This window comes from Aedes albopictus, chromosome 2 (genome assembly GCF_035046485.1).
Source record: "Aedes albopictus strain Foshan chromosome 2, AalbF5, whole genome shotgun sequence".
Lineage (NCBI taxonomy): Eukaryota > Metazoa > Arthropoda > Insecta > Diptera > Culicidae > Aedes > Aedes albopictus.
The window spans coordinates 176,327,556-176,343,992 of NC_085137.1; the positions used below are offsets into that span (position 1 = coordinate 176,327,556).

Consider the following 16,437-nt stretch of genomic DNA (forward strand, 5'->3'; position numbering starts at 1 on the left):
TTTCTCTGGTCTATTCAATACATATTAAATATTATTCAAGATTATTGTTTAGTTTAAATGAGATTCCCGCGGAACAAAAAAATAAAATTTATAAATACATATCACAATCACTGTTTATGATCAACGTTGACTAACCCCCTGTTCTCTCATCGGCGCACAGCAGAGCGAGAAATTCGAGTTCTCAATTCCTAGTCCAGGCACAAACCTGATTCTCAAAACGCTTATATTTTGACAGGTACACCTATTTTGATGTCGTCATTGAGTGGTGGTGCATCTAATGGCGGAATTCCTTCTTCGTCGTATCGGTCCCGATTAGCAGATTTTTTCAAGTTTTATTCGCGCATTTGGAGTCGTTCCGCTGCTTAAAATCTGTTCCTTGAGGTCCGCTACAATTCCCAGAAATGCTTCCGGGTCGTGAGTGAGTCAAAGCGGTGCGTGTCGGTAAAAATAAAATCTAGTCCCCGAAGAAGGGCTGAGCGTGAGTGCAGTGTTGCTGCAGCAGTGGAGGCGCGATGGAAGTGCAAAACAGCAAAAAGCGCCTCCCGGGGACACCGTCGGCGGAGGACGACCTGGACGCTTCCGGGTCCAAGCGGCTGGAGAAATCCCTTGCCATGATGACCGTGAATGTGGTGGATCTCCTGAAAAAAGCACCGAAAGGCATCCTAAACCTGGGCGAGGTAAGTTGCGGATATCTCACGGGCGCACGATTCGAGAGAGCGACGGGCGCAATTCTGGGATCGAGCCTTTTTATGTCCTTATCTCTATCGTTTTGATTTCAGGCCACCAAAATATTGGAGGTCCGCCAGAAACGGCGAATCTACGATGTGACTAACGTGCTGGAGGGCATCGGATTGATCGAAAAATACGGCAAAAACAGCGTCAAGTGGCGGTAAGTTTTCCGAGCTGCAGCAGCAGTGCAGCAAAATTCGCTCTCCTGTTGAGATGTTTATGTGGTGGGAGTAGGCGCGCCAGAACGAAATTCAAATCAACAAAAATGGCGCCTTTTTAAAATTGCGCGCATTAGCGTAATTTCAAATGAGAAAAAAAGTTCACTCATTTGAAGTTTTTTTTATCAAAGTTTTTTCATATCTAACATTTTCTGAATTGGGGAGACGCACTTTAATTACTTAAGACAATTTTCACGATTTTTTGTAAGATTTTATATGTAGAAAAACTCAAATGTTTTGTATGACTCGTAAGTCCTGGCTTATGATCATGGCACGGATTGAAGAAACTAACGTAAAAATGTATCACTACATATTTAATATTCATTCGAATATTAAGTAATGCATCTTCACCATTTTAGACACCCTCCCTCCCCCACGTAACAACTTTTTTATGGAACATTCCCTAAAATGTTCTATAAAGGTAACAGCGCTTGTGTACCCTTTTTATGTTCCATCTCAACTGTGCGAAATTTTAGCTCAATCGAAAAAAAACTCTTCCCTAAAATGCTACGCCTCTTCCCTAAAATGCTACGTCATTTACGGACTGTCCCTTGTAAATTTGCATATGAAGGGAAAAACTAGTTTTTTTTAACAATCGCCACTGAGTCAGTTTATACCTCAAAAGTCAATGGACATGGTACAAAAATTACGTAACGCTTAAATCACAATTTCGAACCCCCTCCCCCCTAATGTATTAGAAATTATACGAAAAATCAACCCTTCCAAAACCGCAAGAGCGATTTGGCGCGTGAGGAAAAAAGTTACTGACTAAAAAACCGAATTGCAAACCAACTCTCTTTAATATGTACCTAATAATAATTGTGGGATAATCCCGGTTCTCACGCCGCCTTAGTGGGACCAAGATGAATGCTACGATGTCCGTTAAATACACGTCTGGACAGTTACTGACCGACCCGGCTGACCAGTTGAAACGCTGGTTTGAGCAATTTGGAAACCTTTTTCAAGTGTCGGTCACGCCATCCAACACACCTCAGCATGATCCGCCAAGGGTTCGACTCATTACCCGTGTCAACACCGAAGCTCCATCAGTGCAGGAAATAGAAACAGCCATCCGTAGTATGAAATCGAACAGAGCCCCATGGGTCGACCGCATATCAGCTGAGATGCTCAAAGCTGACCCCGTAGTATCCGCACAACTACTGCATCAATTCGCCCCCTTAATGCTAGAACTAGGTAACTGGTTTTGCGAAATTTCGATAGTTTTGTTTATATCTGAACATCATAATTAACAAAAATTTGTCAATTGGAACTACGAAAACACATAATGATTCATCTTTTAAGACCAACAAAGTGTTTGTTTTATACCAGGATTAGTTTTACCAGCAATTTTTATCCGCACTTCCAAAAACGAGTTACCTAGTTCTAGCATTAAGGGGGCGAATTATTCTGCAACATATGGGAAACCGCGACATTTCCTGCCGACTGGATGCAAGGCGTCTTAGTAAAGGTACCCAAAAAGGGTGACCTGACTGTATGCGATAATTGTTACTGTGTATCGTTCTCAAAGTCCTTTACCAAGTGATCCTTAACCGGATACAGGAGAAGACTGACGCAACTCTCCGACGGCAGCAAGCAGGATTCCGTGCCGGACAATCCTGTGTGGACCATATTGTCATGCTCCGTATTATTCTGGAGCAAATCAGCGGTGTTTTGTCTGATCCCATCCGGGTCGTTGCTGGAGTGAGGCAAGGATGTATACTACCACCGCTACTGTTCCTCATTGTAATCGACGCGATCCTGGTAGGTGCGATTGATCGTGAACCAAATCGTGGATTGCTGTGGCAACCCATTACTATAGGGCGCTGCATGAAATTCTCTCCTTCTCTTTCATTCTTACAGAAATTTTGTAAAGAACAAGGCCAAGAAACTTCAAAATCCCATACAAATTCAAAACAATGCAGTGCCCTATGGGGCACCTAAATGACTTCGAACTGGCTGATGACGTTGCTCTCCTAGCTCAACGGCGCTCTGATATGCAGAGCAATCTCGATGATTTTGCCCAGGGGTTCCCAACCTTTTTGAGGTTGCGACCCCCTTTAAGAATTGTCAAAACATCTGGGGCCCATGAAAATTTCTAGAAAAAAATAGAATTACATGAACGAAACCGAACGTTTTTGTCTATTCGATACTCACATTTCGTAAATAATGATGTCATGTACAATCAATTTGAGTCGTAGCTGAAAAATAGGGGCGCAACCGAAAATTTTTGATCCGGAAGGTGTTTTATACTGAAAATTTGTTCCTTCAATTGTGGCTTTTAGGGGTGGCAGTAGGTATACAAAATTAAAAATTGGTGTAATTTGCACAAACAGAACAAAAATTCAACATTTTTTGGTAACGTCGCGGCCCTCCTGGACTGGCTTGACGGCCCCCAGGGGGCCGCGGACCCATGATCTTGCCAATCGCTCCTCAGCGGCAACGGGGTAACTGGGCAATCAGTGGAGAATGTTGAAAGCTTCCAATATCTTGGTAGCCAAATGGCGGCACCAAGATCGACATAGGTGCACGGATCAAGAAGGCGAGGGCTGCTTTTGCGAGTGGTGAATATATAACGAAGCCACACTCCGAATTTTCAAAAGCACAAATCTGAAGAACCGAAGGTTGGTTTGCTCTAAAAAGTTGATCGATTGATCATCACCAGCGGGTTACCAATCGATCAACTTTTCAGCGCAATCCGTCTTTTGGTTCCTCAGATTTGTGCTTTTGAAAATTTGAAGTGTGGCTTCGTTATATATTCACCTTAAGAAATGTATGGAAAAACAACCAGATTAGTCGACGCACCAAAATCCGAATTTTCAACTCGAACGTGAAATTTGTGCTGCTATACGCCAGTGAAACCTGGTGTGTATCAGTGGAGAACACTCAACGGCTGTACTGCCCTTCTAAACACATCTGTCCCATGTTGTTTTGCATTCTTGCTGTGTTTTTCTTAGTAACAGAGCCATTTGAAGTAAATTTGATAGTTTTTCCATTTTGCATTACAAATGAATATTCCATGATAACGTTAAGCATCTTTCAGACATTGATTTTAAAATAGAACTTAAGTTAGAGCAGTGGGACAGTATGCGTAGAAAAACAACATGGTACAGATATACTTAGAACGGCAGTGTAGGTCTCCATCAATAGATGCCTGCGATACATAATTCGTGCATGGTGGCCTCGCAATTGGATCTCCAACGTGGAGCTCTATCATCGATGTCACCAAAAAGCCGATAGCGACAGAAATTCGGGAGCGAAAGTGGAGGTGGGTCGGCCACACTCTACGCAGGGGCGGAAACGAAATCTGCAAACAAGCGTTAGACTGGAACCCAGCAGGACATCGCAGCAGAGGCAGACCCAGAGGCTCATGGCGGCGCAGCCTCAATAACGAAATCAAGCAAGTCGACAGAAATTTGACCTGGCCATAGGTCAAGGCGATGGCTGGCAATCGCCCAGGATGGAAATCTTTCAATTCGGCCCTCTGCACCACCATGGGTGCCCAGGACTGAAAGTACAGGGGATAGACAAAATGATCGGGACAGGCAAAATTTTCACTTTTCCAAAAATGTTCAACTAGCTGTAACTTTTCGAAAAGTGCATCAAATATTCTCAAATTTTCAATGTAAGTTCATCAACTAGTTGTGCATCAGTGGACAAAATTTGAAAAAGATCGGGCTATTCTACACGAAATTAAAAAGATTCTAGAAATAGGTATAATAATCCGATAGCCAACTTTGAGCTGTTATATCTCCGGATTCAATGAACCAAATGCAATGAAATTTTGACCATTTAAGACTTATATAATGAGCTTAGAAAAACGTTTGACACAACTTTAAATTATTAACAAGAGAAAAAGTTATAGCGATTTTATTTATTTAATGTTTTTTTAGTAAAATGGTATATTTTTAATATTCATCCCAATACTTTTTAGTTTAATTGAAGGCTATGTTGTTACTTTCCTTCAAAACATATTTATATTAAAGACAATTAGAGGGAATTTAAATAAACTATAATAAGCATCTTGAATTTTGAAACGATGTTGAAGTTTTAGGAAATTTGGTGTTTTATTAGGAAAATAAACTAATCGTAATAACTTTCTTCCGTATAAAGAATTTTAAGTTTTGACAAAAGTTTCTCAAAGTTCATTATATAAGTCTTAAATAGTCAAAATTTCATTGCATTTGGTTCATTGAATCCGGAGATATAACAGCTCAAAGTTGGCTATCGGATAATTATACCTTTTTTTAAGAATCTTTATAACTTCGTGCAGAATAGCCCGATCTTTTCCAAATGTTGTCCACTGATACACAACTAGTTGATTAACTTACAGTGAAAATTTGAAAATATTTGATGCACGTTTCGAAAAGTTACAGCGAGTTGAACATTTTTTGAAAAGTAAAAATTTTACCTGTCCCGATCATTTTGTCTATCCCCTGTAAGTAATCCCGGTTCGCACTTCAGCGAAAACACCCGCGAATAAGAATTGAAGGGCTTTCTTTGCCTGCCATTGCATGAATTTGTAAATTGTGAGGCAAGTACAATGATACACTATGCCCAGGGAGTCGAGAAAAATTTTCCGGCTGGAACGGGAATCGAATCCGCCGTCTCAGGATCGGCGATCCATAGCATTAATCACTAGGCTAACTGGAGACCCCCATTTATTAATCTATAATCTCTAAAATAAACTAAAATCTCGGAAGTGGTTTCCTCCCCATCTTTTTCTCCAATTTATCCTCGATAACGTCGAGCTGATATTTGGCAGCTTTACCCTAACTCCTAACATGACCAAAGGGATAAAAATTATCACAAAAATTATCCCTCAGACTTATCACGCAGGCTTCCCAAAAGTACCGCATCATGATAGCATTTTGATGGCTGTCGCACTCTTATTCCCATGACAGCCTTGTGAATGCATGGTTCATGACAGCCCACAGAATAAAACTCATGCGACCTACAACATCACTGTCGGGAACTGCTCACATTAGCCTGTGCGCGCAGGCGTAGACGACATACGAATGACACTAATGAGTGGAGCTTTTTTGTCGATCATTTAAAGCTTTCAACAGCGTTCGACATTCGGTAAGAAAATCTTATTGGAATCTAATTGGAATCGTAAACAACAGCTTTTCCCATTGAACCCTCATTGACTGAAATTCAATTGAACCGTTACTTAATTTTCAGGTTATAATATCTCACAAATCGCAAAAATCGCAACCTGAAATTTTTAGCAAATACACATCAAGGGAGCATCCATTAAGTACGTCACGCTAAAATTGAGAATTTTCAACCCCCCCTCCCCCTTCGTACGGGTTTTTTGAAATATTTGATCTTTTGTAATAGTATTAGTAAAGGTGGTGCCTCTCCAAATTTTCGACAGTATGTTTGCCTAGTATTGATGTGTATTTAATAAAAAAAAATCAGGTTGCGATTTTTTGCGTTTTGTGAGATATATAATCTGAAAATTACACCATTTTTTCGATATTTTAATTTTTCTCTTCATTTTCTATTGTTTTCTTCGTTTCTCGTAAAACACCAAAATAAGCTCAAAAACTGATTTTTGACTACTGAATTTTTCTTTTTAAAATAACTCCTTTATTTTGTTAAAATGTTCAATTTTGCCGAAGACGTGAAGTCTCTAGGACGTAAAACTAAAAAGTTAGATGATGGCGCACCCTATGCGGAATAGTTACGAACTACTAATTTCTTCACAATTGGCTTCTTTAGCGGTGTTGAGATAATTCCATATTCTGAATCTGCACGCCAAACTGGGCCAAGATCCAAATTATCATGAATTTTGGTTCCCGGGGAACCTATTTAAAAATCAATTTGAAGTTTGTATGGGAGCGATTTGATGAACCATCTCTCGTCGGATTTTGTACACTCGTTGCACTATGGGTCACACACACAATTATTAGTCACTTTTCACTTTAATAGATGAATACTAATTAATTGCAAGCTTTTGTTAGCCATTATCATTTTTCATTCATAAGTTGATTTGTTTTATGTCGCTATACGTATCGCACACGGGCTTATACGTCAAAACATACATATTTTCAATATTTTTTTGTTCGGCACAAAACTATCTGTCAAAATAACGCTTCATTTGTGAATATCGAAAAGTGCGTGCGCTGCTTTCGTAAGTTCTGTGAGTTTCAATGAAGAAAATAAAAAATAAAAATAGTGATTTTTGTATGAAAAACGAATGATGTTATGAAATGATTGTTCCTTGAGTGACCCATAATTGTGCAATAAGTGTACTGGGCGGAGCTGTCAAGCAGTTGCCGAGCGGTCAAAAGGTGATTTTGAAAAACCGCTTGGAAATTGATTTTAGTTATCAAAATAAAGTTACAAAAATCTGAAAAAAATCAAACTGGTTTAGAAAAAAGTGGTCTTTCATATGAAATTGAAAAATCAATATTTTTTCTTAACCTTCCGTAACTCGCGCGGTTGACTACCTGCGTCAGCACCACGCTAATGCTGAGTACAAAAAGCGAGACTTTTTCAACGTGTTGTACAAAATACAACAGCGCGATCGCTCGAGGGTTAATTAGTGCTCCTAATTATTACAAAAAAAAAACGTTGTTGAAGACACTATGTGCCGGAAATGCTTTTTAATTAGTAATTACTTTTGTCCCGCTAGATTGCTATCCTGGCCTTCAGTGCATTGTGACAGTAGTCGAGTTATGTCAAACACACAAGGCTACGGTGGTGCTATCTATTCATTGCATAGCGACCGTTTTAGTTATTTTAATGATCCATTATTAGGTTCAAAATGGATTACACTCATTCGAAAAGGGTATTCTGCTTAGAGGAGATGCTCAGGAAGATTACAAGTGGTAGTCGGAATACGCGTATCAGTCAAAGGATAAGCATTAGAGGACAGAATCAAAATATACAGTACAAAATTAATACATTATTTAATTATTTAAGACATTTTGCTAGATGGAGGTCTTTACAATGAATAAATAATTAAATTAAACTTCCAACCGTTGAAAAAAAAACATCTTTCTAGTTTGTAGTTTTGCATTAATTTAACGAAAAAATGTATTAAGAAGGATTGAATTTCCAGCTGTTGTTATACTTGCAGTAACTGTTTCTAATTAATTTGGTTAGTTCTAAGGTAATTTGATCTTCGATTATTTTTTCATTTAACGAATAATAATTTTTGAAGTATTACTTACCTTCACGTAAGTCTATTATCTTCGCGGTTGAAACATTTTTTTTTCAAATAAATATGTGAAACATATTGCGCTGGACAGCAAATCTGGCCCTCTATCCAGCGCAATATTTCCGAAGTACGTCCAACATACGGTTTACAAAAAAATCGAATTTCGCGTGAAATAAAAAATAAATTTTTAACTTCAAAATAACGGTTGGATTGAACTTCAGTCAATGAGGGTTCAATGGGAAAATCTTATTGGAATCTTATTGGAATCGTAAACAACATACAATTCCAATAAGAGTTTCTCATCGAATGTCGAACACTGTTGAAAGCTTTAAATGATCGACAAAAAAGCTCCACTCATTAGTGTCATTCGTATGTCGACTACACCTGCGCGCACAGGCTAATGGATCATTGAAGCCGACTTTTCCGCTACTCACCGCATCAAAACAAAAGCGCTACCGTATATGGACGGTAACACAGTGACAGCAGTCGAGTTACGTCAAACACACAAGGCTACGGTGGCGCTATCTGTTCATTTCATAGCGGTCAATTTAGTTATTTTAGTGATCCATTGTCTGCTTTCGCTGTGCGTTCGTTCGCCGATGACAACCTCAGCTCTCAACCAAACCGTCTCTCGTTGGCTGGACACGAAGTGACGAAAATCGCTGCGCTCGGCCCGAGCATTTTACTTCTGTTGGACGTGTCGAGTATCGTGGTATATCCCACGCTCAAAATTATCGACGCGTTTCATTTATTATGTATTTTGTCAAATAGAGAATATGAGGCTTTCCACGAAGCAGCACGAAAAAAATCCATTTTTTTTATTTTGCATTTTTGATTTGCATAAAATTTTGCACAGCTGTTCTAATCAATATAAATAACTATTTTTTCATATTAAAACTTTTTATTGAGTCTCGACTAACTTTCAAATAGGGCCTATGAAAAAATGGAACACATGCAAATGAAAAATCATATCTCTGAAACTGCTTGTTTGATCGGAAAACTGTCTTCGGCAAAGTTGTAGATTAATAAATGGTGGCTCTCAGAAAAATACACATTGAAAAATTTATTTAGTTTTTCTTCTAAAAAAAACTGAATTTTGTTACTAAAAATTAAATATCTCAAAAAGTTATTTTTTTACCTTCGTGATATTTTGTGAGAATAAAGTTCATTCTGTTAGCTACCATCTGTAGAAATTTCATAATGGTAAAAAAAATGTACAAAAAAGTTATGGCACTTTGAACATTTTCGGTTGTGTGTTTTTTAGAGTGTATCACGAATTCACGCAAACTCGCCGTAGGGGTTTGGCAAAACTGTCTCAGAATCCGATGAAATTTCTTAGCTTTAAAGACGTATTTTAAAGCAAGATTGCATACGTTGTATTTTTTTATTAACCTAGACTAATATTTGAAAAGGTCTAAAGTATTTGACCGTTTTTTACTCAATATTACTTAAAAATGACATAGCATAGCATAGCATAGCATAGCATAGCCGACCGTACACATCCTGGGGTGGCTGTCGATAGAGACGTTAAATGCGTCAGAAAAGCTGCCTGGGACTTGACAGACCTTTCATTGAACGACCTCTTTGTTCGACACCTGGCCAGGTCCTTACGATCAGCGGGGATGGGGAGGAAATGTTGATTAGATATCTACTCAGAATATGTCCAAGAACTTGGCCCACTTCATAGATATCTGGAGTTGGAATTTGGATGGGATTCGATGGGATGCTTTCCATGACGAAAAAGCGTACTACGAGTTATTTTAAATTAATATTTTACAATTTTCATTTACCTGATTACCGCTGGAAGAGTAAAAATTAGTAGCAAGTATTGGGATTGTTTAATCTCACCATAAAACGCGGTATCGTTATCCGGGTGCTATTTGACTATTGGAAAAAGCCGAACAACGGCCATGAGTAACCTGCAGTCCGAATTCATGCACCGCTGAGAATCCGACTTGGTAAATATATGGTGTATTTCGGGCGAACCAATTCTATAAGTTGCCTTGTATCCTTGAAAATCTGCCGTAGACAGCCTGTAGATTGAGTTGAAACTTGAAAGTGGGGCACATATCCGACTATTGAGCAACTGCGTTTGAATGTCCATCGTAACTTCCGGATGTTTTTTACTGTACACAATTCGATTTTCGATTTCTTATTCATTAAGCACTGCACAATCTTCACAAATTATGTGAAACGGGTGACATTGGCAAAATCTGTATTAGGTTCAAATTGAAATTTCACAAAAACGGCTCAATATTACTTAAAAATGACATTACCTACAAAAAAGTTATGTATGGGTGACTTTTAGATAATCATGTGAACTTTCATAACATTAAAAAATGTCAATACGCTTTAAAAGTAAAAAAAAAATGCAAATACAAAAAAATTATTTCAATTAGCAAAACATGACATTTTTGTAATTATTGAAAATTTTGCCATATATCGCAAGATGCGCACTTTTGAAGAAAAGCATTTCTGAGGTACCGTGATTTCGGGTGAAACTGATCAGTGGGGTGAAATTGATCGACGTGAGGGTGATGTTCATTTGTTAAAAATATTGCTTTAAACTTAAAACAATTTGTAGAAAATGACCATCATCCGGCTAAAGGATTATTGAATGATGAGTTACATGTTTTACAGTCAATTAGTCACATATTTCTGTATTAAATTCAATATTTTCCGTAATTGCGTGTTTGGCGAACCTCAAATACCCTTTCAAACTTTTGTTACCGTGCCTGTATTGCACATGTAATGAATATTCGAATGGATGCTTTTAGCTGCCAAGTATTTGCTAAACACGATTTCATAATCAAAAATTTTATAAATATTCAAATTTATACATAAAATTGCACTTTTCGGAAGTAATCACTTTTTCAGTATGAAAAGTGCATACTTTAAGGCGTTTTCATGAAATTTATTAAATTTAAAACTTGAATAATTAAAAATTGAGAAAACTCGTTAAACTTTTGCGCAGCATTTCGCATTCTGGGGTTGTTAATTCAGGTGGAAAACATATTTTTGGCACATGCAAAGGTATTTCATTTACTGATCAATTTCATCCCGAAAGCAAAATTATTGATTTTTTATTTTAAATGATATTTACCTATTGCAATAAAATGATTTGTAGTAAAAGTTTCAATCTCGTTGACTGATGAGAATCGTGGTCGTACTTGTTTATTGCTTTGAGTTTGACTTTCTTTGGGTGATCGACTGTACGTTGGATGATATCTTTAATTGGCAATTCAGTCTAATTTGGTCAACCAAAAAGAACTATATGTTTTCTTAACCCGACGTTTCGGTCCTTATTGGACCTTTTTCAAGGATTCTGTAATGTTTGAGTTTGACCATATCGCTGCATTCGAAATCACGGTAGCATTAGTAGAACATTTTTGACAGCTCCTCCCCTCTTAAAGTATATTCTCCTATACCTAATAGAAGGCCCCTAGCAATATCATAAACTTCCTCTAAAATGCTACGTCTTTAATGGACGTTTCCAAACAACAAATACTTCATGTCATCATTTTGCGTGTTTCTCTTCGGTAGAAAACAAAAGATTTTATCCAGGGCGTTTTTTACAGATATTAAATTAAACATAGCTCCATATGTTTAAATCACAAGTCTATCTAATGCAAAGTATTTATTTTATTCTCTTATGAATAAGAAAACTTTTAAGTTGAAATTCGACTTCTGGATGATGTTCTGAATTTCTGTGTAACAAATCTGGTGTTCTGGTTCAAAAGAGAATCCTAAATTATATTCTTTGTATTGGATAGATTTATAATGGATCATTGAAGCCGACTTTTCCGCTACTCACCGCATCAAAACAAAAGCGCCACCGTATATGGACGGTAACACAGTGACAGCAGTCGAGTTACGTCAAACACACAAGGCTACGGTGGCGCTATCTGTTCATTTCATAGCGGCTGTTTTAGTTATTTTAGTGATCCATTGAAACATGTAAAGCTACATATGTTCAATATCAATATGTGAAAATCCACGTATAAAAATACCCAAAAATTGGTTTGACTCAAAAAAAAAACATTTTGTGTTGGGTTAGATTTAGATAATAGCAATTTAATTACTTTGATCCATTTTGAATTCTATTCTTATTGGTTGGTGTGGGGTTTGGTTCTCCGAAATAGGATTAATTTAATTTCGCAAATGGGCATGTATTCCAAATTGACTTCAATTTATTTTTTAACTTTTTTTAGCGTGATCGTTTTTTCAATATTTCAATTTTTTACTTGAAATTTTACACAAATTCCTTAAAGTCACACATACCAAACTTTTTTGCAGGTCATGTTATTTTTAAGTTATATTGGTATAAATAAAATAGTCAAAAACTTAAGCCCTTTTCAAATATTAGTGTAGATAAATTAAAAAAAAAACAACAAAGTATGCAACGTTGCTTTAGAGTACATAGTCTTCATACCTACACAATTCCATTGAAATCTGAGAGGGTGCTGCCAACCCCAAAATCTAGTTTGCGGGAAATTCGTCATGCACTCTAAAAAAACACGCAACCAAAAATGTTCAAAGTGCCGTAACTTTTTTGTACATTTTTTTACCACTATAAAAATTTTACAGATGATAGCTAACAGAATGAACATTATTCTCACAAAAAAAAACACGAAGGTAAAAAAATAACTTTTTGAGATATTTAATTTTTAGTAACAAAATTCAGTTTTTTCAGAAGAAAAACTAAATATTTTTTTCAATGTGTATTTTTCTGAGAGCCGCCATATATTATTCTACAACTTTGCTGAAGACACCTTTCCGATCGAACAAGCCGTTTCCGTGTTATAATTTTTTATTTGCTTGTGTTCCATTTTTTTCATAGGGCCTATTTGAAAGTTAGTCGAGACAAAATATGAACTTTTGATATGAAAAAATGGTTTCTCACATGAAAAGGAATAGTATACAAAAATATCAAGTAAATTAAAAACATCGATTAAAATGGATTCGTGCTGGTCCGTGGAAAGCCTCATATGTACCTGTAAGTCCTATTCTAGTAGAGTATTTTGCATAGCATTATTTTTTATTGGCATGTGAAATGCACTGCTATGTTTTCAATATAAAAGAGAGTTAAATCTCACATCAGTGGTATATTTTAGCCAGATTACAATTTTGACAAACGCTGGCACAAACTTCTTTTCACCCCTGGGGCATCTTGTAAAAGGCATATCATGTTTGAAAAAAAAAATGTTTATTGAGCACATATTTTGTGAATAACTTTTAGCGTTAAGCCATGTGCAACCGTGACAGCCTATGACACCCTTTACGCGACAGCCGGCTTGGTTAGCCGAAGATTGTCATCGCCATGCGGCCAACAATGCTCAGGACGTTTCCCACTCGGCTCGATACGACTCGAGTATGCGACTGTCAGGCAAGCAGCCGAAGCAGCGGCTGTTTCAATACATCACGGTGCTCCATTTACCGTTATTATAAAATAAAATATACCATCAAAACCTGAAACGCCATTCTCTTTATTTATCTATCCCACACCTCTGGGCAAATTTTTTAAATCATCGTTGGGCGAAATTTTGAGTTACGCCCTTTTAAAGGGCCTAACCTCTAAAAAATCGTGTTTTCTAAAGAATAACACCATATTTCATAACAGAATTGTGAATTAAATGCATCAATAACAAAAATTATCATGAATAATATTGAAATTTGGTAGTATGTATCCATATAAATATTAGTGGAGTGCATTTTCTATCAAAATTGGTCATTACGTCAATATACGGTAGGTGTTCTTAGAGCCTATAGAAAACAAACATTTCATCGGTGTAACAATTCAATTAAAAGTATATTGTATTGTGATTCCATATGTCTATAGATGTTCATATTACTCTCAGTCAAGGCGATAGTATTCACATGCATCCAGCACCAACATTTCAAAAGGACGTAACTGATCTTCAACATAATATCTTCTCCCATAGTTGTTGTAGATCGTGTCTCATCTTTCCCAGAACACCATCAACCACTATCGGAAAGAACTGCATTTTCTCCGTCCAGTAGAGGTTGTACATGTGTGAAAATGTACTAATTTTTCATAACTTTTTAAAGTTTTAGCAGAAATTTATAAAGTTTCCATTGAATTTATTGAAAATAACTTCAATGTTTATGCTTTTTGGAGAAATCTGTATCAAACTTCAAAAATCTGTATTTTTCTGTACTCTGTATCTTGTCTGTATAGAACAGGGGTTCCCAACCTTTTTGAGGTGGCGACCCCCTTTAAGAATTGCCAAAACATCCGCGGCCCAATAAAATTTTTTGGAAAAAAAATGAATTATATGAACGAAACCGAGTTTTTGCCTTTCTCGTACATTAAGTGTACTGGAAAGGCTATATGTTCACTCCAAAAACGACTTTTTGATAGAAAGCTCGGAGGGTCGAATCACATATACCAATCAACTCAGTTAGACGAATTGTGCAAATGTCTGTATGTGTGTATGTATGTGTATGTGTGTATGTGTGTGTGTATGTGTGTATGTATGTCTGTGTACAAAAAAGGTCACATCACTTTTTTGAACTAAACCTCAACCGATTTTAATGACCGATGGTTCATTCGACGCGGAATGTGGTCCCATTGTTTCCTATTGAAAATGGTTCGAATCGGTCCAGCCGTTCCGGAGTTATGGCCATTTAGGTGTTCCGGACCGATACCCCAGGAAGGGGCCAGATATGAAAACGCTACAAACCCATCCATGCGACACATCAAACTACGGCATTTTCGATAACTTGATGAACGGTAAGCAGAAAAATGGTCTCAGACCATATCTGAACCGGTAGTGTCCCGGTGCCGGTTCCGGGTATCCCACCGGAAGTGGCCAAACATAAAAGTGCACTAAACCCATGCATGCGGCATATCAAACCGCAGCTTTTTCGAAACCCTGATGAACAGTAAGAAGGAATACATTCTCAGACCATATCGGAACCGGTAGTATTCCGGAACCGGTTCCAGATGTCCCGCTGGAAGTGGCCAAGTATAAAAAGTAACCAAACCCATGCATGCGACATATCAAATAGTGGCTTTTTTGACATCCTGATGAAAGGTAAGCAGGAAAATATTCTCAGACCATATTTGAACCGGTTGTGTTCCGGAACCGGTTCCGGGTGTCCCACCGGAAGTGGCCAAATATAAAATTGAACTAAAACCATGCATGTGACATATCAAACCGCGGCTTTTTCGATAACCTGTGGAACAGTATGCAGGAAAGCATTCTCAGAACATATTGGAACCAGTAGTGTTCCGAAACCGGTTCCAGATGTCCCGCCAGAGGTGGCCAAGTTTCAAAGTTAACCAAACCCATACATGCGACATATCAAATAGTGGCTTTTTTGATATCCTGATGAACAGTCAGCAGGAAAATATTCTCAGACCATATGTATCTGAACCGGCAGTGATCAGGAACCGGTTCCGGGTGTCCCGCCGGAAATGGCCAAATAAAAAAGTGAACCAAACCCATGCGACAAATCAAATCGCGGATTTTTAGGTATCTTGATTTGACAAAAAAAAAAGTTTCCGGTCATATTTGAAACAACCGGTAGTATTCCTCACCGATTAAGGGTGCCTTATCGGAAGTGGTCAAATGTAAAGGAGAACCAACCCCATAAATAGCTGTTTTGGTAACCTGATGAACGGTTAACAAGATAAACAATCATAGACCACACTTTGGAAAACCAATACTGTGCCGAAACCGGTTCCAGGTGCTCCGACGGAAGTGGTCAAATGTAGAACGGAACCAAACGCATGCACACCGCGCATTAAATATCGGCTTTTTAGATGACGCGCAGAACGGTCAGCAGGAAAAGTCTCAGGCCACTTTAAGACTACCGGTAGTGTACCCAGGCCCGGATTTAAGGGGGGGCAAAGGGGGCAAGTGCCCCGGGCCCCCCGATTATGGGGGCCCCCAAGAATCCATAAGCACTATATATTTTCCTTGAATTACTAGTTAAAAATTAAAAACACTTCACTATTCACTTTTGCAAAAAAAATAATGAAAATGACCTTTGAAGAAAAACTAGAAAAGGACGAGCAAATTCCTTTTAATTTCACTACTTTGCTTATCTTCGGACAGATCAGGCCTTATAAAGTCATTTTCAGTTTTTCTTTTTGCAAAAGTGAATAGTGACGTGTTTTTAATTTTTAACTAGTAATTCAAGTAATTCTACTAAAAGTTCAAAAAAGTGTTAGTGTTCAACGAATCCATAAAAATGCACATCAAAGACGTTCATAATTTTGAAGCATTGGAACTATTTGCAGATTGGATTCAAAGTTTTTGTGGGATTTATTTTTTTTTTGTATGAGTTTCAATT

General features: G+C 37.6%; 1 protein-coding gene across 1 annotated transcript in view; it reads left to right on the plus strand.

Annotated features, from left to right (window-relative positions):
* The first annotated feature begins 269 nt into the window (after positions 1-269).
* LOC115254017 (transcription factor E2F5) overlaps positions 270-16,437 on the plus strand; it is a 28,421-nt gene continuing 12,253 nt past the window's right edge. Inside the window, exons 1-2 of the mRNA XM_029858929.2 lie at positions 270-677; positions 780-889. Of these exons, the coding sequence (XP_029714789.2) occupies positions 513-677; positions 780-889 (275 nt within the window). The 5' untranslated portion in view covers positions 270-512. The remainder of the gene's footprint in view (positions 678-779; positions 890-16,437) is intronic.